Genomic DNA, 23,632 nt, shown 5'->3' on the forward strand with positions numbered 1-23,632 from the left:
AATGTACGAATACTTCCCTCATGGAGGCTTGAGACGTCACTTTGGCCGGGCCACATACATTAGCATCTAGCCAATCCTCTGCCCATACACATAAGTGTGGCAGACCACTTAGTTCAAAGGATTCACACCCCCGGAAAAGGAAGCCCATGGCACAGGATCCTCTTGAGCCTACCTTGAGTCCGACTCTCCCTTACTCTTTCTATCCAACTCATGAGGAAATCTAGATTATGGAAGCGTTCTTGAATAAACGAATCCACCTCTCAAGAATCAAGAGATTTCAGTCCATTATGCTAGCTTAGATGATGTTTGGTGTAGAAATGAGATGATTATCGATGATGCATTAACACATGTAGTAGTTATTGAGATAATGTTGAGCGATGACATTGAACCCTGTTCCGTTGATGAATGTCAACATAGAATTGATTGGTCAAACTAAAAACAAGCAATAGAAGTCGAACTTGATTAGCTTGTGAAACATAAGGTGTTTGGATCTGTAGCTGATACTCCTCCATATGTGAAGCCTGTAGGTTACACGTGGGTTTTCGTTTGGAAGCGTAATGAGAATAACGAAATTGTGCGTTACAAAGCTCGTCTAGTTGTGCAAGGCTTCTCACAAAAACTAGGGATTGACTATGACGAAACTTATTCACCCGTTATGGACGTAGTAATTGTGTATCTCTATGAGGATCTTGATACCAAAATTTATATGAAAGTTCCCTAAGGACTTAAATTGATCGGATCAAATATTTCCAAACTTCGGAACATGCTCTTAATTCGGCTGAGGCGTTCATTCTACGGTTTGAAGCAATCCGGAATAATGTGGTATAACCATTTGAGTGAGTATCTGAAAAGTCAGGGATATGTGAACAATGAACTATGCCCTTGTGTGTTCATTAAGAAGTCACATTCCAGTTTTGCGAAATTGTTGCAGTTTATGTCGACGACATGAACCTTATTGGAACTCCTTAAGAGCTAGAAAGAACTGCCCCATGCACCTTAAGTCGGAATTTGAGGTGAAAGATCTAGGAAAAACTCGATACTGTTTTGATCTCGAGATAAAACACCGTTTAGATGGAATCTAAGTACATCAATCGAACTACACCCAAAAGGTGTTGCCGTTTTAATGAGGATAAAGTGAAGCCTTCGTGTACTCCTATAATCGTTTGATCGTTATATGCAAAGCGAGATCTATTCCGTTCGAATAAGGATGATGAAGAGGTTTTAGAGCCTGAAGTTCCTTAAGTTCCTTATCTAAGTGTGATAGGTGCTTTATTGTACTTAGCTTAATGCATTAGACCCAACATCACCTTCACTGTTTATCTTTTGACAAGATACAGTAATGCACCTACACGCAGACACTGGACTAGTGTTAAAGACATATTCTGTTACCTTAAGGGTACTATGGATCTGGGTTTGTTCTATCTCTATAGATCCTTAAGTGATGTCGCACCCCTTATCTCGAGTTGATTCTCGCCTTGTTGGTTATGCCAACGCAGGATACTTATCTGATCCACACAAGGCCCGTTCTCAAATGGTTATGTCTTTACCGTTAGAGGTACCGCAATCTCTTGGAGGTTAACTAAATAGACCTTAGTTGCCAATTCGTCTAACCATGCTGAAATTCTCGCCTTACACGAAGTAACTCAGGAATGCTTCTAGTTGAGAGCAGTTGTGAGCCATATTTGAAACTCATGCGATCTTTACCCCGTCGTTAATGTTCCGACAATGATCTATGAAGACAACGTAGCATGCATCAAACAGCTCAAGAAGAGTTACATCAAAGGAGACAACATCAAGCATATTGCACCAAAGTTCTTCTTCTCATATCAACAACAAGAGCATCAGAAGATTGAAATCACGCAAATCCATTCACAAGGCAATTTGGCCGACCTCTTCACCAAATCACCACCGAATGAGACGTTTCAGAAGCTTGTTCAAGGAATATGTAGTAAACTTTTTGAATTGTGTCAAACTCAGAGTTGTAAAAATGTTTCAGAGTTGTAACAATGTTAGTTCTCTTTGGAATTATGTCGAACTCAGGGGGAGTATCCTGAAGTATACTTGCTTAATCTTAATGTACTCTTTTTCCCAAAGATTAGGAGTATTTTTTTCCATCAGGTTTTTGCTACCCAACAAGGTTTTGATGAGGCACCCACCTTGGGTTGATCATATCCCTGATGATGCCACGTAGACGTTTCATTTAACTTTGCATTTCTCCCGCATTTTTCCTTAGACTATGGATTTTTTCCCTACTCGAGTTTTACTATAGCTGTTGGGTTTTTTGGGAGACTTAGTTCCATATGCAAGTTCCTACTTTACATTAAAACTAGCATGTTCCCAAAATCAGTGCCAATGAGTCGACATCCTCAACTCTACATGATGTCGAATCTACTTGAGTATTTACACATTCAAGGGGCAATGCTATAAACTTTGTATTTAAGTGTAATTGTGTAAATTCTAAATTAGATTTGATACTAGTTATTCTTCCATATTAGGACTTGTATTCCTCAGAGGAGAATGATTCTTCCCTCCCTTATTACTACAAATAAAGGCACTACGTAGGGGGAATAACACATCCTTTACACAACCCTACAAACACATCACTCTCTATGCTGCCGGCCCCCTCTCCATTGTCAGATTAAAATAAGCCACAACAATAATTAATTATTATTTTTTTATTATTTTTGATTAATTTAAATTTTTTGGTGGGGTCATAGGCTTGTCACATCACTTGAAGATAGTAAAGTGAAAATTATTTATTATTTATTTTAAGGAAAAAATTTTGCAATGTTATATGAACTTGTATGCATTTTTCAATTTGTCATATAAACTAAAATTTTAAGCAATTTGTCATACCAACCTTTTGAAATCATTAATTTGTCATCTCTCCCTAACTCTATTAAGTTTTCCATCCAATATACGTCATGTGCGAGACTTGTGTTTAGGGTTATTTCGGTCATTTTAATACCTTACTTCTCTTTTATCAAGTTGTATTCAACAAAAACTATAGGGTTTATCAGGCAATGGAACAATATTTTTTATATGATAGCAATGAAATGATCATGCAATGCACACTATCTTTTGGTTATTCCAAATATGTAATGATACACAAGTGGGAGTTTGCATTTTAGCATGTCATGAAGACATAATTTCATACGGGCTCTATAAATGAGAAACAGGTTAACGTTTTGTGCCATAAATAGAGTTGTAGATGCATATGTGCTAAATTTAAATTTTTTTTTTTTTTTAGTGTTTGTACTAAAGAAAAGTAAAAACATTTGTGAAAAGATGTTAAAATGACCTAAATAACCCCGAACACAAGTCATGTGTGAGGCACATGACTTATATTGGATGAAAAACTTAGCGGAGTTAGGGTGAGATGACAAATTAATGATTTTGTAAAGTTGATATGACAAATTGCTTAAAATTTTAGTTTATATGACAAATTGAAAATATAAACAAGTTCATATGACATGTCAAAAAAATTTCCTTATTTTAATTCTGGCTCCAAATCAATGTAAGTCTATGCAAAAGTGCAATTATTCCAAATTACTGTATATTTTTATTATTATTAGGTTTTAGTATTACTTAGAGAAGTGCTATTGAACCACTTATTTTTATTTGTCATTCACCTTTTTAATTTTTTACTATAAAAAATGAATCGAAAAAGATTAATTACAAAAAATTAATAAGACTGTTGAATAACACTAGCATATAATCTATAGGTGTAAATTATAATTTAGGAAAACAAATGGATATGCTATTTTGCTATTACCACTTAAAAACCATAACCAAGTTCGGAAGTCTCAAATTCTCAGTTGAGCTTCGAATTCCATGGCGTTTTGGCGCCTCATCCTTTCCAAAACCCCAAACCCTAAACCCTCACCTCACCTCCCAAACCTTAACCACTCGCAGCCCTCACTCCTCCTCCACCAAACCTCGCCGTTCTCCACCTCCTTCCTCATCACCAAAACCCCCAAAAAATTCAGAAAAAAACGCAAGAAGGACGAAAGCCCTCGGACCAAGCTCGTCCAGACCCAACCCAACCTCATCCCCCACTTCGAACACATCGTCGAGCGCGACGCCTACTTTCGATTCCTCACCAAATCCAAAGATTTCCTCTCCAAGCAGCCCCACCGCGTACTCCGCCTCGACGACGCCGGCAAGCTCTACCGCGAACTCGGCTTCCCTCGCGGCCGAAAAGTCGCCCGCTCCCTCCAGCGCCACCCCCTCATCTTCCAGACCTACCGCCACGATGACAATAAAATGTGGATCGGCTTCACCGACTTCATGGAAGCTCTGCTCGAAGAGGAGCGAGTCATAATCGACTCAATGGAGTTGGACCGAGTCAACAAGGTTCGTAAATTGCTCATGATGTCCGCCAACAAGCGTATCCCTCTGAGTAAAATCTACCATTGCAGGTCGATTTTCGGAATTCCTGAAGATTTTAGGGACAGGGTTTCGAAATACCCTAATTTTTTCAGGATTGTGGTTGAGGAGGATGGGAAGAGAGTGCTTGAACTGGTGAATTGGGATCCGTTGATGGCGGTGAGCGCGATGGAGAGGGAGTTCATGGTGGATGAGGAGAGAGTGAAGAGGGCTTTTCGGTTTCCAGTGAAGCATGGGAAGGATTTGGGTCTGGAGATAGAGGATGAGAGGAAATTGAACATGTTGAACTCACTTCCGCTGGTTTCGCCTTATTCGGATGGATCCAGATTGGACCTTTGGACTCTGGAAGCCGAGAAGTACAGGGTAGGAGTGTTGCATGAGTTTTTGAGCTTGACATTGGAGAAGAGGGCTTCCATACACCATGTTGTGGAGTTCAAGGAGGAGTTTAGCTTGACTAAGCATACTTATCAGATGGTTTTGAAGCAGCCCAGAACGTTTTATCTTGCTGGGACGGAGATGAATTGGGTTGTTTTTCTGAAAGATGCTTATGACCTAGATGGGGTTTTGATTGAGAAGGATCCCCAGGTGGTGTTCAATGAGAAGTTGTATAAGCATGCTGATATGAAGGAAATGGGACAGGGCTGTGTTGATCAATGAAATGATAAAGAGGTTTAAGAAAAACTTGAGTTCTTTTCTTGAGCTTCAAGGAAAATTGGGCTACAACGAAATCGGCAATGCATCATAGATAGCTTGGCTAGCCTTCCTTGACAGGATTTTCGAGGTTTTTGAAGTCATAAGAGAAATCATGTGATGTAACCTTGGGGCACTATTTGGAAATTTGGATTATTTATCCCCATTGATAATCCATATATTGGTATCCTTGGCAGATAGTGTTTTAGCGCAGTGCCGGAAAGCAATAACGCCTATGCAATCCGGTGTGGGTTTGATCCCCAACGATCTCCCTCCCACCTAACATTTAACAATTTAACCACTCATGCTATCATTTGTCATAAAAAAAAAAAAAAAAAAAAAAAAAACAAATGTATATTGGTGTTCTTGTGATGAAGCTGTGTGAAAATTACGCCTCTGAGCTTTGAGTTGCAGCAGGAATTTTTGTGTCTTGTTGATCAACTGGAGCTAGAGTTTTAAGAAATTAATGTTCATGCGAAAGGCTCAATCCGAAATTATGTGAACTGGGGCATTCGGGTACTGCTGCAGAAGAAGGATTTACTTCAAGAACCGACATTTATGCCATAATTTCTTTGCTACTAGATTTCAGGTACTAAATGACTTGTGAGCATGAGCTCCAAAGTTCTGTAGTGATCTTTTGAGCTTCAACTTTGAAAGATAAGAAGTTCTCTTTTGTTTATAACTTTGTATACAAGATGCCGTATGTTCTTGAAAAATCTTTACGGTGTCCCAATTTTCTTTTAAGATCAACCATTGATTGGCAGTTGGAATCTCTTGGCCAAGGCAAGCCAGAATTGATGTACAATGCTCATGTGAACAGGTTTTTGTATCCCTTCAGAGCTTGAAGAGACACTGAAAACAACAGAGCCAACAGGGACTTGTCATGGATGCCACTCTCAGGTAATTGGGGTATTGTTGTGTTTATGAATTATCCGAGTGTCTCCAACTGATACGTCAAATTATTACGTGTTTATGAATTGTTTCAATCGAGTAGTCAAATCCTACATGGATTTCAAATAAAGATTTGAAACGTCAGAAGATTACGCCGAAGATTTGTTTTGGCTTGCAAGCATTATGATCATGATGTTTTCCAGCAATTCTTTTCCATTTCAAATTTTGGTTCAATTATTTTTCTTTAGTGGGACATCTCCCAACTGTTTGTCTGAGCTGTCTCTCATCTGTGTGCCAAGCTTTGTGAATGTTCTTCAACCATTAGTCTGAGCTGTCTCTCAATTATGGCCTTGTTTGGTTGGTCGGAATGTAAGAGTGGGACTAAGAATTCAATTCATTTCCTTGTCTATCCCGGAACAGAATGGTTCTAAAACTTCCATTCCAGCGTTCGGAACAATTGTTGAATAAGAGATTAGGGATTTGACACATTTTCAATAACAAACTCCTGCTCTGTTTCTCTCTCTTTTTTCTTATTCTGTTTAGTTTTGAAAACAGAGGATAGGACACAAACCTCCCCCTAAACTTGTCGTTTGGGATTTTTCCGACTTGCTTGCATCATATAAGTTCGAAAATTATTTTCGGTGCTGCTTGGTACATTGTCGATAATATCAAATATCAACAACGTATGAATCGACAATGTACCAGCTACCAGGTACGGGAGATTGGCATCCGCTACCGAATAATCATTTTCCTAATTTTTGTAGCTGCTTTGGATGTATCACGTAGGAGGTTTAGGTTGCTGCATCTGTGTTGGTTTCAAATATAGCCTGGGAACGTATCTGATCTCATGCTAAACGAGATTCGGAAGTTGGGGCAAAAATGCAGCCTGCATATATTAACCGATGGAAAACTGAAACATGAAAACCACGACGCCCCTTGGCCCTACAGACACTGAAGAAACACTGAAGACATCAGACAAGGGACGTGCACACACCTCGAAATTTTTATCTCAAAACTTTTTTGAGTCCCCTAACTTTGAAGAATCATCTAATGGGATGAAGAGTGGCGTTCAGATAACGCTCTGACCATGCTCTTCGTCTTGCGTATGTTTCCCTATACAACACTTGCACCTCTCTTGTGCCCGTGGGTAGGAAATGATGAGCTTTTCTTCGATGGCAAGGCATGAGTTTTTTTAAACGATGCACTTCTTTGGCTAAGCTTCTTGCTGGCTTTTCTTCTAGGGTTCCACCCTTTGTTTCCAAGTGCAGCTTTGGCTACGCTGTCGGTGAGTACCTCCCTTGCTCTTTGTGGCTTGATGGACTGCTTGTTCAGGTACACTAGCTTTGGGAGGAGACTACAAACTGTCTTGCGTAGCTGCTCATCGCCGATGTTGGTCTGGATTGTATTCCCTAATAGGTTTAGAGCCTGCAGTGAGTTGTAGTTAGCCACCAGCTGGCCCAGTGCCCTTGTTGTTGTGATCTTGTTGAAGCTCAAGTCCAGAACTGTCAGCTTCAGTAGCCTATGCAGACCCTCTACATCGCCGATCTTGTTCCCGGAAAGATAGAGCTCCTTCAATACATTACAGCTCGATAATCCTGGCACCATGAAAATCCACCGAGTCAGTGACCATTCGGAATGATACACTTTACTAGGGAAAAGCTTGTGTTCTGATATCAATTAGATGGTTGAAAACTTACCACGTCCGATTCTAGATATTCGGTTGTAACTGAGATCAAGTACTCGCAATCGGGTTAAGTCTCTTAGTCCTTCAATGGCGCTGAGCTTGTTTTTGGACAAGTTGAGCGTGTGAAGACTCTTCGGCAGCGACCCCGGAGTAATGTGGGCTGCAAAAATAGGACAAATAGCCAAGCAACTTAGTTAGCTGTAAAAACTAGTGTGTTTTGAGTATTAACTCTTACAGTTTATTTCTTTTCCGCAGAAAGCATACCTATGAAGTTGTTCGACAAGTTGACAGATCGAAGACTGCAGAAGCATGAAATGTTGGGGATGGCTTTCATGCCCATACCAGATATGTGAGCCACTGTTGAGCAAGAATTTAGAGACTGGATCACAGTATTAGCATGTAAGGTATCCTCTTCAAGGCCTCGGCTGAAGTAAGTGGCGCTTTTCGATCTAGCAGTCGCAGGAGTCACAGTAGACTTTGGAGTCTCAGGAGTGGTGGGTGTCCGTGGGGAGACGATTCCCTCATTGTCATCTTCATTCTTTTCAACGGAGGTTTGTATTCTGAGATCTTTCACCCAGTCTTGCACTCTTGAAGATGATGAGGCTTCTGTCGAGAAAGCAACCCATTGGTTCTGAGGCCATAAGGCTGACGCACCAATGTGAAAACCATCCCAGCTCTTGTTTTCATCTACAATGTTCTTCCCCTTGTCCAACAATTCTCCAGTATATGATAGTGGTGATTCCGTCTTGCCAAACTGCATAGCTAGATTTGGTTCGAGTGTGTCTGAAGAGTACCCTCCTTGCTTGTTCGCTGAAATGGGACTAAGTGTATTTGGTTTTGCATCCCGTGTTCTGTGCAGGTTCCTGTGGCTCCAAAGGAACAACTTCCACCACAATTTTCGACTTCGAGAAGGCAGAACTTGGCTTGAAGAATGCTTCTTCAGCATCACTCTATCAGCACTGTAGTGGCTTGACACAGAACTAGGGCTGCCTGGATCAACATCCTTCCTCACACTATCAGCCATTTCCTGCCGTTCTTCGAGAGACAGAGACTTCGAAGCAGGCATCTTAGAGGTCATCTTTTTAACAACTTTCTTATGAGTCTCCAAATTAGAGCATGATCTGGTAAGCTTTGGTGATGCCCAAAACTCGGCCTTACCAACCCCGGGATCACTAAAATGCCCGCTTTGAACCCCTCGAGAGCTCGAATCAGGTTCGGATAAATCCAACTTCCTTGATGGAGTCACGTCACCTGAATTGGCTTCATTGGGTTGCAGATCAGAGTGATCATTAGAGGAGCTTCCCTTGGCTAAGGGGCTCTCTTTGTGCTCATATTCCCCTTCACTAGCCACTGCTTCAACGCACCTGATAGGACTTTTCGGGCTCCTTGTATTGCCACTAGGAGGGGAAGAGTACTTCTTCTCAACACCATAAGGTATTAGGACTCCGAAAGTTGCCGGCTTCGATTTCCCATCAATCTCCAACGGTTTCAGAGGCTGCTGTTGAAGCCTGACTTGCAGGGTTCTAATTGCCTTGTCCACTTCACCACTTCTTGTAGATTCATCATCTCCCTAAAATCGAGCACAAAAGTGATCGAAAATCAGCGGATCATCACAAGTCACAAATCAAACGCATCACGTTATGAGAAAGTAACCGAAAAGATTTGAGATTCTCACCTTAACCTTCTTCTTCCTCCTACCAATTAAAGAAAAGCAACTGAATTTTGCCATTTTCGATATGAAAAACCTCCGAATCCTCAAAAATAGACCGAAATCCGAAAACACTTGTATGTGGATTTTCCTGCTGTTTTCTTCAAAATTGATCTCACATTCCAATTCCAAAGGTCTGATTGAATGCTGAGAGGCTGTACTTTCAGTGATGGTTGGATCAAGGATTAACCATAATCAACGGGAAGCCACCAGACCGGCGACCGAGACCACCCGAAACAGGGTTGAGAACCAGAGACCTGATCGCCAACGCCTGCCCCGGCTCGAGAAAACTTGCCCGATTCGACGGCCAGAGTTGTATCTGATGCAGCTTCTCTGTGGAAGCTTTGAGATTATAATGTGTTCGCTCAGCAACCTCCCCTGTCACACAAAACAACAAAAGACGAATCGAACACATTAGACACAACTCCAAAACAATCTCACCTCAGAAACCGACACGAACCCACCTCAGAAACAATCTCAAATCCCCAGAATACTACCCAAGACATGAACTTTACTGCGGAAAACAACAAACACCACGTGAAGATCGATACGTATCCTGTACGGACACTAATATTCGTGGCAGAATAAATATATCAATCCGTGGTATTGAGAATTATACGTTAGTGTTTTTTTTTTTTCTTTTTCCTTTTTTGTTTACCTGCCAGCTTGATTTGCTTTGTTTCCCCCAACACCAAAGCAAAACTTTTATCCTTTTTCAAGCCTTCTCGGTTGTGATCACATCACCAACATCAGAGAGACAGGGTGGCGGTGGTGGAGCAGTGCATCCACTCTCCACGCACCCCACTCAAGAGTTTGACTCTCGTTCTCTCCGCTAGAGCCTTCGAGGCCTTAACCCCTTGTTTGGAATGGGAAGAAAGAAATCGCCTCGGCCTCCTTCGAACCCCAAAAAAAGGATTTAGGTTTTAAGGAGGCCAAAGAAAGAGATGCTGGTTTGGGGTTTGTGGTTTTCAGGTTGTGACCTGGTTAAAACCACAGGATGGAGAGGAGAGCAACAGAAATAGGGAGAAGAAAAGGACGTACGTACGCGCATGGTACACGGTACTATCTGTAACATGCGACCCTGCCAATGTTATATAGGGGCCAAGAATAAACCTACCATGAATAAAACAATTTACTATATCATAAGGGGTAGTGGCTTCACCACTCCCATTTTTTACTTTGTGTATAATTTAATTTAATTATTTAATTTAACGGCTACAAAACTAAAAATGTGCGTATGAAATTAAAAAGGATGTGTAAAAAGCACTACCCTATTATAAAATATGTTTTTATCATTACCCTTTTTTTTTCGCAGATGTTGCCTGTAGGTCGTGATGTGCCTCGAGATGGCTGTCTCTTGTCCCCCCATCGATGGGGAATTTGCTCTCGGGTCGTCGCTCTGTTGCGTTTGGTCCGTCCTTTAGGCACCTTTGCGAGCCAGGGAGTGTGTTATATCATCACCATAGTCCCAATCCAGTAAAAATATAATAACAAAATTAACGGTTTTTCTACAATGCATCAGTGTTTGAACGGTTAGATTGAGATTATCAAAATCCAACAATGCAATCCAAGCGTTCAATGCACCGATGCATCCCCACACTAGTGCATTATAGATTTTTAATGATGAAATTACCAATTTTCACATAATAAGAGTTCCTTTTTTTTTTTTTTTTCACGTCTTAAATTTTGATGTGGCCTTATCAAACAAAAAGAAGAATAAACCGACTACAAATTAGGATTCTTATAAAAACCTAAATACAATCCTTAATCTATTATAAAGTAATCCTAAATCTTAGAAGTTTAGCAAAGCAAATCCTAAATCTATTATAAAGTAAGAAAGGAGTCAAAATCCTTATTTAATTTCGAAATCCTAATAAAAATAATATAAAAAACATCATAACATGAAAATAAACTAAAATGCTAATTAATTAATTTTTCCAACAGTTTTATGTTTTAAAGTTAAATGCTCTAATACTAGTCAAGTGATCGTATTTGACTCGACAAAAACACAATGAGCTGAAAACCTTGACGGGATAAATGAACATAAAATCTTGAGTGCATTATCAATTTTCTGAATAATCAATTAAGTTATAAATCTATTATTTTTTAGAGTAACGTTAGGCAGACTAAATTTGGAGACAAAGTTTTGAAAATTAAAGGACATGAAAGTTGACAATTGGTTTATTATTTAAGCATTGGTGTTTATTCATATTGGTGACATGTCATTTAATTTGTAAATTTAGTCTTCAAATTTAATCTCCCTAGCATTACTCTATTTTATAACACATCAAAGATTTTAAACTATCTAATTTGAGTTCTGTCACATAAATCGTAACATTCTTTTTCTAATTCTATTATTCTTTATTACGACACATACTCACTAGTTAGTCCCCAAATTTGTAAGAACAATTTTTTTTTAACAAACGACATTATATACGCTAAGGAGAAGGAGATTGGCTTAGCCTCATAATGAACTATTAATAATATAGTTTAAACTCACTTGACGAGAATTGAATCTAAAACCTTTTATTTACAAATGAAGAGAATTTAAGAGCATTATTGATCTTTGCATTTTACCGTTGTTAACTACGTTAGGGGGACCCATGATTCATATTAATCTTGAGCTATTTGGTTGGAATTAGTCAAAGAGGTCTTCGTATTAGGTTGCTGGCTGCAGCTTAAATGTAAGGCATGTCCCATCACATTTGATGGCCAATGCTGTCCGTATACGTACCACCCGTCCACCACCGGCATCTCTGGTGCATGCAATTGACACCTTGTTTCACCAACCTAAGTCACTCTATGACGTGTTCCACCTTGATTGCCCTTATTATTTGCTCCACTCAAAGATTACGCTGTGTTACAGTCAATTGCTTACACGTTTTTATTCTGTCAAGGCGTGTAAAGTTCACAGTTCATACATTTTTACCCTGTTAATGCGTATAAAGTTCACTTAACAAACCAGGAATTGCCTTATATTGAAAGAGATTGCAAACTCAAAATCGTCCTACGAAAAATTTAACCTAATAAATGAATCAACACCAAATTGAATGGGATTTACCTTGCTATTTAAACATATGGCTTCCAAATGGAAATTTTTTTCTTTATATGACAAAGATATTTGCTCATTTTTAGAAAAGACAAAAGTTGAATGGCATTTCTCAAGTTATTGGGGGCATTCCTATTTGGGCTATAGGAATAACTAATAAGCACCAAATGTTCCCCTAAATTGGAGAATTCTTCTGCTTATGGTCCAGTGCATGCACCCTGCGAATTAAATCATAGCCCTGCATTTTTCTGCTGCCACACAAATAAATCAAGAAAATCTAACAGCCTGTTCATAATATCTTCCCAACATACTAACTGCCCCCGTCAATAACAAATGTGACTACAATACTTTGCGTTTTAAGTGCACGAAAGTGACTAAAGTATAAATTCTGTTTTGTAAATCTCACCCGTTCATTCACTTTGCATTGAATTTAGCATGTTATTGTTTTTTACTTAATCGTTGATTAAAGTACTTATTTTATATTGAGGACACATAATTTGGTTTGCAAATTTAGTTTAAAAATTCTCCCCAACATTAGTCTTCACGAAATTGTATATGTAACAATGGTGACTCGTGAGTCATCACGATTCATCAATTTGGTTGAGATCATAAGGAATTTAAATTTGGTGGTGTGATATGAGCTGCTTGAAACTCAGTTTTCATGACCATGACGGGCACATGCAGCATGCAGGAGTCTCATGTTACCGTGCAATCATCCTTCATTTTCATGGTAGGGATTGCCAGGGCCATCGCATCAGGCCTAGTGACGTTAAATTAAATATGTACACCCACCACAAACAAGCAGGTGGGCAAAAGTGGATGCCTCCAAAATATTAGGATTAAAAGGAAGATCAATTATTTCAAAGATAGATGACAGGTGAGTCACTCTCTTTTGTCATATATCCCAGCTACTTTTTTCATTTGTTTTGCTTTTTGTTTGTTTCGCATGAAATCTTCTAATTACCAACATGGAAAGTGGCCACTTTCAAATTTTTTTGTTACATTGGACCGATTTGAATACTGGACCTGTTATATTCTAAATTATCACTCCACATTTTATAGATTTGTAATCGAGTCAGATTCTGATCGGATCAGTTTTGATTCATTTTGGATCAATTTATGATCGTATTCTATTCCAATTATAGGATCTGATTTGTCGATTAAGGTCCTATTAGCATTGGAATTAGATGAGAACAGATCATTACGAAGACATAAATATCATTAGGAACTTCAATTTTTAATTATATTTTTTTATTTTTAAGTAAAAGTTTCATGTTGAATAATGGGAAAATAGGGTATAAGTGCATTTTATTGCATAAAAAACTTAAACTACCATTACAGAAAAAATATAAATATTATGAAAAATAATTTTAGCAAAAAAATTTATATTGTAAAAATCAAATAATATGTATATTAATTCAAATCGGATCAACCCCGATCTATCTCCAAATTCATTTATAATTAAATTATCAAATTTATATTTTATTCGGTTAATCGGATCGGAAGTCCGATCGATATCCTATTAATTACAAAAAATCTGATCCATGGACAAGTCTGTTTTTCATCACTATTTACGCTAATCCCAAGGGCTAATTGCACTTTAAATTTTATTACTGGACTTATAAATTGTAGATGTGTACTTTTTGGTGGTTGCTAATGTTTTTACCGAAAAAGTATTCCATTCCACCTAGCAATTTTTAGAGTTCTCATTTTAAGTGCATTTTTGCTCAATCCCCTAAAGTGAGAGTAATGCTCACCCTTAATTGTTGTTAGATTAATTTAAATTTCAAGATTCTTATTTTAAATTAGTTAAACGAAACTAATCTAATAATAGGTAATGAGCAAAGTTGCACTCTCTCATTTTGACCAATGGATATCCTCTGTTGTTGCTAGTTGATACCTCACCAATTTCCATGCCTCCCATCTTCTGCATCTCTTTCTGTGATTTGAGACCGATAAATTGAGATATAGATTTGTTGTCGATTTAGAGAGAGGAGATAGAGAAATAATGATGTCATTAATATACTACAGTCTAGTAACTTTTCATTAGTAAGTGAGATGTTTTAGGTTCGAATTTCGTGAATGACAAGTTTAATAACAATTTATTTCCTCATTCCCTTAGTGGAAATATAAAAAAAGTGAAAATGAAAACTCTTGTTTGGACCCATATTTGATACCTTCTACGTGACATGACTATCATCTAAATTGTGTCATAATTACCCAAGTCAACCATGGTACTACAAAAACACATTCTAACCATTCGACTAATTCGTTGATGCGATTTGACTTCCCATACCTTTCATCTCACCATATCAATACCCAAACTTTCTTTCACACATCCATTCACTCATTATGTTCACACCTACATCACCCATCTCAACGTTCATCTAACGCATATTCTGAAGTCCTTGCAAAAAAGGGAAGGAGAAACTACGACTAAGACAGGTTCCTTTCTCGGACCAAAAGCGCATTTGAAAAGATCATTAAAAGCGCAACCAAAATCTCCAAAAACTTCTCTTTACTCACTTGGTCTTAGGCCGCGAGTTGGCACGCTTGCACTCAATTAAAAGGACCAACACCGTGCAATGTTGGATAGGAGAACCAACACCGTTGCTAGCGTCATGAAAAGGGTATTGACGTCGGTTAGTCCCCTTAATTCGCCACCAAGAAGCAAAGTAATATAAAATAAAAAGAACAACATCGTTTGTTAAAAGTGACATCTAAACTTACGTCGGTTAGAAGTGACGTTGAATTCTGATATGATGGCGGTCCTAACCGATATCAAGCAACAATTAAAGAATTAAAATATAAAACCTACTATCGGTCCTAACCGACATCACATAATAGTTAAACAAATAAAATACTCAAACTACTCTTGGTTTTAACTGACATCATAACATCTCGATACATAAAATAATTATTATGTTGTCGTCCATAAACGACACCAAATATATTAATAATAAATAAAAAATCTGTGTCAGTTTTTAATTAATAATAATTAAAAAAATTATATAAAATTAATTCCCACCATATGTCAATGAAAAAACAAACAATTTTAAGCAAACTTCATATTAAAAATAAAATTTCTACCAACTATATATTAAATTTTAAAATTAACTACAAATCTTAAAAATGTACAACCCATAGAAATTCTTCCCAAACTCTTGCAAAAGATTTTGAACCGGTTGTGTGGTTCATAGTTTTCAACTGCCGATTATCCTTATTTTTTTCGGCAATCTCCTGAAAAATAAAACAATTTATTAGACAAATTTCAAGGTATAATAAAATAAATCATGAAACGTTTACCTTTGTTTTTTCGTTATTCCAGTATACCACCATCGAAATATTTCTATAATCTCTAACCTCTGCCGCTACATGTTTCGAAAACGCACTAGAATTATCACTAATGCATTTTCCAGACGAATCAAATGAACAAGGCTGTTCTTTCCAATTTGAAATTGAGGGTCCGCATTTCCGTTGAGTTGATCCTTATAAATACAGAAAAAACAATTAAAAACAAGAAACAAAAATAAATTTTCAATTTAAGCATAAAACTAGTTACAATACAAAACAGAAACTAAAATTAATAATCATAATAATTTAAAAATGAACCACCTTCGAGCTCTTCCTCTTCGAATTGGAGTTCCTCAGAATGTTGATCTTCAAAATGGTGATCCATAGCAAATGGGGAAGGAGAAGAGGAAAAACTGAAAGGGAGGAGGAAAGGGATGCACATATGAAATGGGGAAGGAGAATAAGAAAGATTGAAATTGGGGGAGAAATGAATGCACGGATGAAATGGGAAAGAGAGGGGTTTAAATATGGGTACTTACTTGGTGTCGTTTTAAATCGACATTGATTGACTGACGTCGAATTAAAAGCTACTGGTGCCGAATTAAATGTACATGGCGTCGGTTAAAACTGACGCCAACCTGACACACTTTATTGATATTCATGTCAAGTTAAATGAACCAGTCAACTTTTTGACACACTTTATTGAAAATCATGGCGTTGGTTTAAATTAATGTTGGTGTCGGTCTTAACCGACATCAACTTCTGACACACTTTTTGAAATTCACGTACCGTCGGTTTAATGAAACTTGCGTCGAATTAAAAGATGATAGTGTTGGTTAAAACCGACACTAAGTCTGACACTTACGTATTCTCCATCCATTTCCTCGCTCAAAACAAGTGGGAAATTTCCCGCCTAATATTTCAAATTATCTGACCAATGTCGACGGCTAAAAGCGACAGCAGACTAGTGTAAAAAAAAATGTTTAACCCAAAGAAAAAAAAAATAACTAGCTCTTTTTTTATGTGTTATCTCATATAATATTTTAAGATTTTACTAAATAAAATTTAACTTGAATAAAATACGTAATAAAAAAACAGAAATATAATTTTATTATAAAATTTCATCACATACTAATTGAAACATAGTCTAATTAATACTTAAAATACATAAAATAATTAATATATTTATTCCAAGTCATCATCTGTTAGGTCGTCGTCAATATTGACATAATTAACGAACTTAGTAGGCAACAATAATGATTCATGAAAAGGAGTCTCTTCCACGCCAACCCTTATAAGGAAATTTTCATTGTCAAGTATCCGATCATCCAAATTAGGTATGATATAATCATCAATTGCATCACCATTATCTAATATGTCAAACAAATCCCTCGACTGTGTCACATCCCGGCCCAGGCCCCTACGACGATGTGGGATGTTACAGACTGCGTTCGAACAACTAAGTGCCAATCTTTTTCAATTGTGTCCTCGACGTAAAATACTTGTAATGCTTGTGATGCTAATATGAACGGATCCTCTTTAAATCCCAATCGATTGAAGTTCACTGTAGTAAATCCATATCGATCGGTCTTCATTCCTTGTTGACTTTCACTATTAACCCATTCACAGTTAAATAACATCACAACTCGACCCTTACCTCTTGCCTTAGTATGACCACAATATTTAACCTCGAACATATCTACAACTCTACCATAACAATTCACTTGCCCAATTGCACCAGGAACATTTGCAGGTACAAAGACACCACAATTTTGATTCTTATGCTTATCATCCACATATTTTATGCGAAATCTGAACCCATGAACAATGTGACTATTATATCTACTCATAACCCTACTAGGATAATTAGCTAGCCAATGCAAGTCTTGAGATATCAACGTTTCATTAGGATGACATTTTGAATTCATCTGTAATAAGAATGAAGATAAAAGTTGACATGATAACTATAAACATGTTATAATTAAAAAGTAAAAATATAAATAAATAATGTGATTGTTATATCAACTCACATGTTGCTTGAACCATTCTATAAATTCTTTCTTGCTTAGCTCCTTGATTTGTCGCATAGTTAACCTTTCTCGACAATGTTTAGTTTTCAAGAATTCCTCATGTTGCATGGGCAATTATGTCCAAATTTAGATAATTAATTTTTCAAGGTTAAGAAAACCAATAAAACATTAAGACGTATGATTAAACGTTCTTACCTTCTAAATGGGTTAACTTTATTACAATTATTTAGAATGTATCTATGGCACTGATCAAGAACATTTAGATCGAGCTCCACATTTTTTCTCTTGAACCCATATAACATCTTTTGGAGTAAAAAATTGATAACCCATTAGATACTCCACGTCCAGTACCATCTTCATTCTCGAACCATCACAAGTTTGATTTTCCCTGATTTGGATGTTTCTAATAAAAACCACTTCATGTGGGGTACAAGACATGAATCTCCACTTAACTATCAAGTAACTGAGAAACCATTGAAGCCAACAATGGCAAGGAAGAGCTAAATAAGCCTTCGTCATGATCTTCATTCGAAGACTTATGCCTGAAGCATTACCCACGGAAATACTTCCCGAATAAGGATTCCTTGACTCTTTGGCTCGTTTCTATAGATCGTCTAATCATGAAAGATATTACCTGAAGCACACCATGATTACGTCCATGGATGAGTAGAATTCTAAAGTTTATAAATCAAATCGAATTTTGACTAGAGAATACTTTTCTCGTCCTTCCATGTTTTTAACTTGCTTCTGAAGCAGCAGTGTAGTAAGCGGAAGTTTACCACATTCTCGGATTTGATTACTACCACAAATGTGAGAGAAAGGTATAGACCTAGGTTCGGCTGGAGTTTACCGAATGGCTCAACCTAGTTCGGTCAAAGCCTACCGAATGGTGGTGCTTTGCTTCGGCAGGGGTGCACTGAATGGTACTTCTTTGCTTCAGCAGAGACCTACCGAACATACCCCTCCACCTTTGGTTGGAACCTACTGAACCCAAGTATAGGTCTGTCTTTCTCACAATCCAATTTCGAGTTTGTTTTTAAAACATATGGTAGAATCAGGGTTTGCCAAGGTGTGGCATCATGCCCAAAGCGTGATCCTTGGCACCTAAGACCTAAAACTTCAAGAATAAGGGATAATATTCCTAAACCTTAACCTTGCAGAATCTACTTCCGTCTTGATGAAATAGATCATTGGTTATGCACCTGTTCGTGCCCCTGCCAATGTTGTTAATGAGTACCATTAGTAGTCAATATGTGAAACTAATTTTGCTCCACCAAACACTGTTGGAAGAAGTAGAATTTTGACATGGATGACCTTGTTGGCCAAATCCCCTCAGTAAATCATTTACTTTGTGAACATTTTTCCATGTTCTTGGATTCAAGTTTGGTGTATGTTTTAGTTATGGATAAGTTTATTGATATTGTACTCGAATATGAGTTAATTGAATCATGTTTCTTGTATACATGTGACCTTATTCAATTAAACATGTGATTAGGTACGAATGTGGGGAAGTTAGTTGTCTGGATAAATGCGATACTACACACACTAACTTTACACCTAAATCATATCTCTAACAACGACTTCAGGTTTATCCAACCTGATTAAGAGCATTGGCACGCTCCTTGTTGTATGAATGGTACTAAATTACCATTTAAGAGACCTTATATTCTCACTGTTTTGGGTTTTTAAGGATATTCGAAAGGACAATGATCATAAATGAAACCATTGAAGAAAATAGAGTTGCATATCTTTGCACCACCTCTCAAAATGAGCTTGAAGCTTTGATTTAGGGCCAATGGGTTGTCTCCCCATTGGGAACACGCCATATGTGGCCAGCTTGGAGCCGGGTGATTGAGAAGTTTACTTGCTTTGACACGACCTTTTGGGACACTTAGGTCGAACAATGATGCCACGATGCATCTCCTTACTCGAAGTAAGGATCTTGTGCTTACAAGCACACTTTGCCAAGCCTGCTCATTAGGGAAATTGATTTTCTAAACCATCCATCGCAAAGATATGAAATCACCCTGTTTTCACAATGGATTCAAGGGAATATATGTGGACTAATCCAAGCAAAATGCGAACCATATAAATACTTATGGTTTTGGTTAATGAATCGACAAACTGGTCACATGTTTGTCCATACACATTGCTGTTAAACCTTCTGGCCGATTAAGGGTTTACTACCTTACTTATCCTTTAAAGTCTGGGAGATTGGATAATGTCGGAGTGTTTATATCGATGGTTTTTTGATAAAGTATTGCATGTTTTTTTAGTTTATAATTGAACATCGAATTCCCATGTTCATCCCAAATAGCCTTGCCTAACGATCATAAAGCGCAATTTAAATGATCGCCCGGATTTTGGTAACCGTACCAAGTTTTCGATTTCTGCCGAGGGTTATGCAATCTTGTATGCAGCTATGTTGGTCCACCTTGAGTCCCATTTCCACCCAACATATTTGACGTTACAGTTGGTTATTGGGTACGAACTTGACATTTTTCGTATTTACGCATTTGGGTGTGCATTCCATGTGCCAAGTTGCGCCGCCGCAACGTACCAACATTGGTCCTTAAAAAAAAGATGTGAATCTTTGTCGATTATGATTCTCCTTCACACTAGCTCTCTTAGAGCCCTTGCACGCTATCTTTTTACTGCTTATTTGTTGGTTGTCACTTTAATGAGACAATCTTCCCGCTGTTATGGGAACATAAGAACGTCAACATTCTTATAGAACGATGTGAATTTGTGGGACGTTGCCCACTATGTCTCATCTCGAACCCCATACCACACAAGTGTGATAAACAAGTGCAATGAATTATAGCTTTCAGAATGTTACTCTAAACGTATTCTTCTAATCTAGCTAAAGTGACGAGATCATATACCAGCTGCAAACATGCTTGCAAGGATATACGTACTTAAGGGACATTAAGTCAACATCCCTGGAAGGCATGCTGCCCTTGTTAGATGGTTTGGACGCCTCTGTTGGACAGTTTGATACACCGGCAGATAGCCAATCAATCTGTCTTGGCCTGGAGCACGACATATCACTCGGTTCATAGGATTCACTTCCCTAAAAGAGGAAGACACGACATAACAATGAATTTATACTTAAAGTTCTTGGTCCAGTATACTAGTTTGGATGAGTTAATAGAATTGAAATGAGATTACCATCGATGATGTTTTCACTTATATGGTAGCTATCGGCATAAATGAAAAGCGATGATATCGAACCATGTTCCGTTGATTAAGTGACAATGTAAAATTGATTGGACAACTGAAATTATAATCCAAGTCAAATTCCTTACCAAATTGTGTTTTGGACCTATCGTTCCTACACTGCCCAAGGTAACCTTGTTGTGTTACAAGTGGGAAAGGAAGCGTTATGAGATGAATGAAATAGTGCGATATAATGCACGCCTTACAACGCAAGGTTTCTCTCAAACGTCTTGTGATTGAAAGCAGCATTATGAAATGTGGTTAATGTTTTCTCCATGGGGATAAAGATATGAAGATTTACATGTAAGTTCCTAAAGAATTACATGGACTGGTTCAAATAGTTCCAAACCACGGAACACCCTCTCAACTCATTTGAGGCGTTCACTTATGGATTGAAGTAATCCGACGGATGTGGTATACCCATCTAAGTGATTATTTGATCAGTCAGAGATTGAATGAATGCTCTTGTGTGTTAAACTATGAAATTTTATTCCGAATTGCTAGAGTTACAATTTATATCGTTAATGCGAATCTCACTAAGACTCTAAAAAAGCTTAAGAAAACTGTTTCGCACCTGAAGATGAAATTTGAGATGAAGGATCTTAGAAAAACTTGTTTTTGCCTTGACCTGAAGTTCAAGCGTTGTTCTGACGGTAACTTGGTCTACCAGTCGAACTACACCTCGAATGTGTTACCTTGGAATATACCTATGATCGTCTATACGTTATATGCAAATGAGACCCTTGAAAAGGTTATGGAATTTGAAATTCCATATCTAAGTTCAACTTTGCCCTTCGTTGTACTTAGCTCATTGTGTTAGATAGGACATCTCCTTCGCAAGTAAAGATGCAGCACCACGTCTATACGTAACCACTGAATTGATATTAAAGACATACCTTAAAGGTACTACGATTTTGGGCAAATCCCAACGCATCTCGAGCGGATCCAACCCTCTTGATCCTCAGAATGATGCTTGCCTTGTTTGTTATGCTGACGCTAGTTACTTATCAAACCCGCACAAGGAAAATCCCCAAACAGTTATGTCTTTACCGTCAAGGGATATCGCAATATCTTGGAGGTCCACTATATGGCCTTAGTTGTGAAATCTTCGAATCGTTCCAAGGCTCACCTTACTTCACTACACCACAAGTGAGAGATGGTTAGGAGTTCTTGTTGAGCATATTCGAAGTACTTGCTGTTTTCATCCATCGTTGAGTCCCAACAACGATCCATGAAGATTATGGCACATATATCAACCCGACCAAGACATGATACATCAAAAAAGTCAACGCCAATACATATTGCGTCTACATCACATCAGCAAAGCATCATGAGATTGAAGTCATGCAAGTCGATCCTAGACAACCTTGCCAACCTCTACACGATGTTACTGCCGAAGTCAACCTTTCAGAAGCTTGTCCGAGGAATTGGTATGCCTAACTATCATATGTAATGCTTGTAGTTCTCATTTGGAAGTTTTGTCAAACTTAGGGGGAGTATTAAGAAGTATACTCACTTGATCTTAATGTACTATTTTTCCCTATGATTAGGAGCATTTTTCCCACTAGGTTTTTGCTACCTAACTAGGTTTTGACTAGGCACCTATCCTGAGCTGATCATACCCTTGTGAGCTCTTCTACTTGCATTCAGAAGACGTATAGTTTTGACTTAATGTAACTTCTCACTTTTCTCCTTAGTCTATGCATTTTTTTTCCCACCTTGGGTTTTACCATAGTGAGGTTTTGTGAGTTTTACCTTTTTACGCATTCTTCCGTTAATTTGAGACTTGCATTCTCTCATTGTACTGATAACTTCATCAACTGTACTTACTTCATCGCTGAAGACCTGATGCGCCATTTACTTGAGTATTTAGACACTCAAGAGGGAGTGTTCCAGTCCTATTAGATTAGGATTGTGATTGTGTAAATCTTATTAGATCTAGGAATATCTCTTATATTCCAATTAGGAGTTGATTACCTATTAAGAGTTGTAATCCTAAAATGGTAAGGATTTTACCTATCCTACTACTATAAATAAAGGTACAATGGGGTGGAATAGAACATACCTCAATTACACATCTCTCTCTTTCTCTCTACTATTGCCGCACCTCTCTCTCTAAGGCCTCTATAATTGTTCAGTAAATTATGCCTACAACAATTATATTCAAACCGTTATGTTTTTGGGTATTATTAGGACAAATTGAATTCGAATGATTAAATATGCAACAGAAAATGATAAATAAACATACAATATTTTATTCCATTTACATATTTGGTTTGTTATATATTGATAATGCAATAAATAAAGATGAAGAAGATAGTCACCTACAAGATTCTTTACCATGTGTGCGCCATTTTGTAGGATCATCCTTATACTTGTATTCTTCTCTTCATGATTGATCACGAGAAAGCTCTCCAAATATTTATTCTTTAGGAGTATCCACATAAATACACCAATGACAAAAGATGGAGTGAAGGATTAATTTCTGGGGCACATTAGAAAAATAGCTATTGGGTTTTTCCCTCTTTTTCATTGAGGGACAAATTTAATAATTTTGGACATATGAAGGAACAATGGGTATTATAAATACCCTTGTTGCACCTTTAACTGGACTGACGCCAAGGAGACTTTCTCTTTGCATCAAGTCCATTCCTACAAGCTCGTTAGACTTGTGACTT

The 23,632-nt window shown here is 37.8% G+C and overlaps 2 protein-coding genes across 3 annotated transcripts; one reads left to right on the forward strand and one right to left on the reverse strand.

Annotated features, from left to right (window-relative positions):
* Nucleotides 1-3,723: 3,723 nt before the first annotated feature.
* LOC137748802 (protein WHAT'S THIS FACTOR 1 homolog, chloroplastic-like) lies at nt 3,724-5,279 on the forward strand. The gene has a single exon (XM_068488993.2). The coding sequence runs from the start codon at nt 3,835-3,837 to the stop codon at nt 5,044-5,046; it is 1,212 nt and encodes a 403-aa protein (XP_068345094.2). The 5' UTR covers nt 3,724-3,834; the 3' UTR covers nt 5,047-5,279.
* Nucleotides 5,280-6,838: 1,559 nt separating this feature from the next.
* Nucleotides 6,839-10,429, reverse strand: LOC137748745 (uncharacterized). 2 transcript variants are annotated; one of them, XM_068488935.2, is made up of 6 exons: nt 10,021-10,348; nt 9,827-9,876; nt 9,330-9,740; nt 7,919-9,224; nt 7,668-7,814; nt 6,839-7,565 (listed from the first exon to the last, which is right to left on the reverse strand). In XM_068488935.2, the coding sequence occupies exons 3-6, from the start codon at nt 9,381-9,383 to the stop codon at nt 7,084-7,086; spliced, it is 1,989 nt and encodes a 662-aa protein (XP_068345036.2). In that variant the 5' UTR covers nt 9,384-9,740; nt 9,827-9,876; nt 10,021-10,348; the 3' UTR covers nt 6,839-7,083. The 2 variants fall into 2 exon arrangements, with proteins under 2 accessions (XP_068345036.2, XP_068345029.2); XM_068488928.2 differs by lacking the exon at nt 9,827-9,876 and having other exon boundaries at nt 10,021-10,429.
* Between the last annotated feature and the right edge of the window lie 13,203 nt (nt 10,430-23,632).

Source organism: Pyrus communis, chromosome 15 (genome assembly GCF_041283825.1).
Source record: "Pyrus communis isolate YQ-2024b chromosome 15, ASM4128382v1, whole genome shotgun sequence".
Classification (NCBI taxonomy): Eukaryota; Viridiplantae; Streptophyta; class Magnoliopsida; order Rosales; family Rosaceae; genus Pyrus; species Pyrus communis.

What these genes read in the sequence shown, in the direction of transcription:
- LOC137748745 (XM_068488928.2), bottom strand. Translation starts at nt 9,383, where the DNA reads ATGGCAAAATTCAGTTGCTTTTCTTTAATTGGTAGGAGGAAGAAGAAG. An exon ending in GGAGGAAGAAGAAGGTTAAG is followed by an intron (nt 9,225 to 9,329) that starts GTGAGAATCTCA and finishes GCTCGATTTTAG; the next exon opens with GGAGATGATGAATCTACAAG. An exon ending in CTTGTCGAACAACTTCATAG is followed by an intron (nt 7,815 to 7,918) that starts GTATGCTTTCTG and finishes CTATTTTTGCAG; the next exon opens with CCCACATTACTCCGGGGTCG.
- LOC137748802 (XM_068488993.2), top strand. Translation starts at nt 3,835, where the DNA reads ATGGCGTTTTGGCGCCTCATCCTTTCCAAAACCCCAAACCCTAAACCC.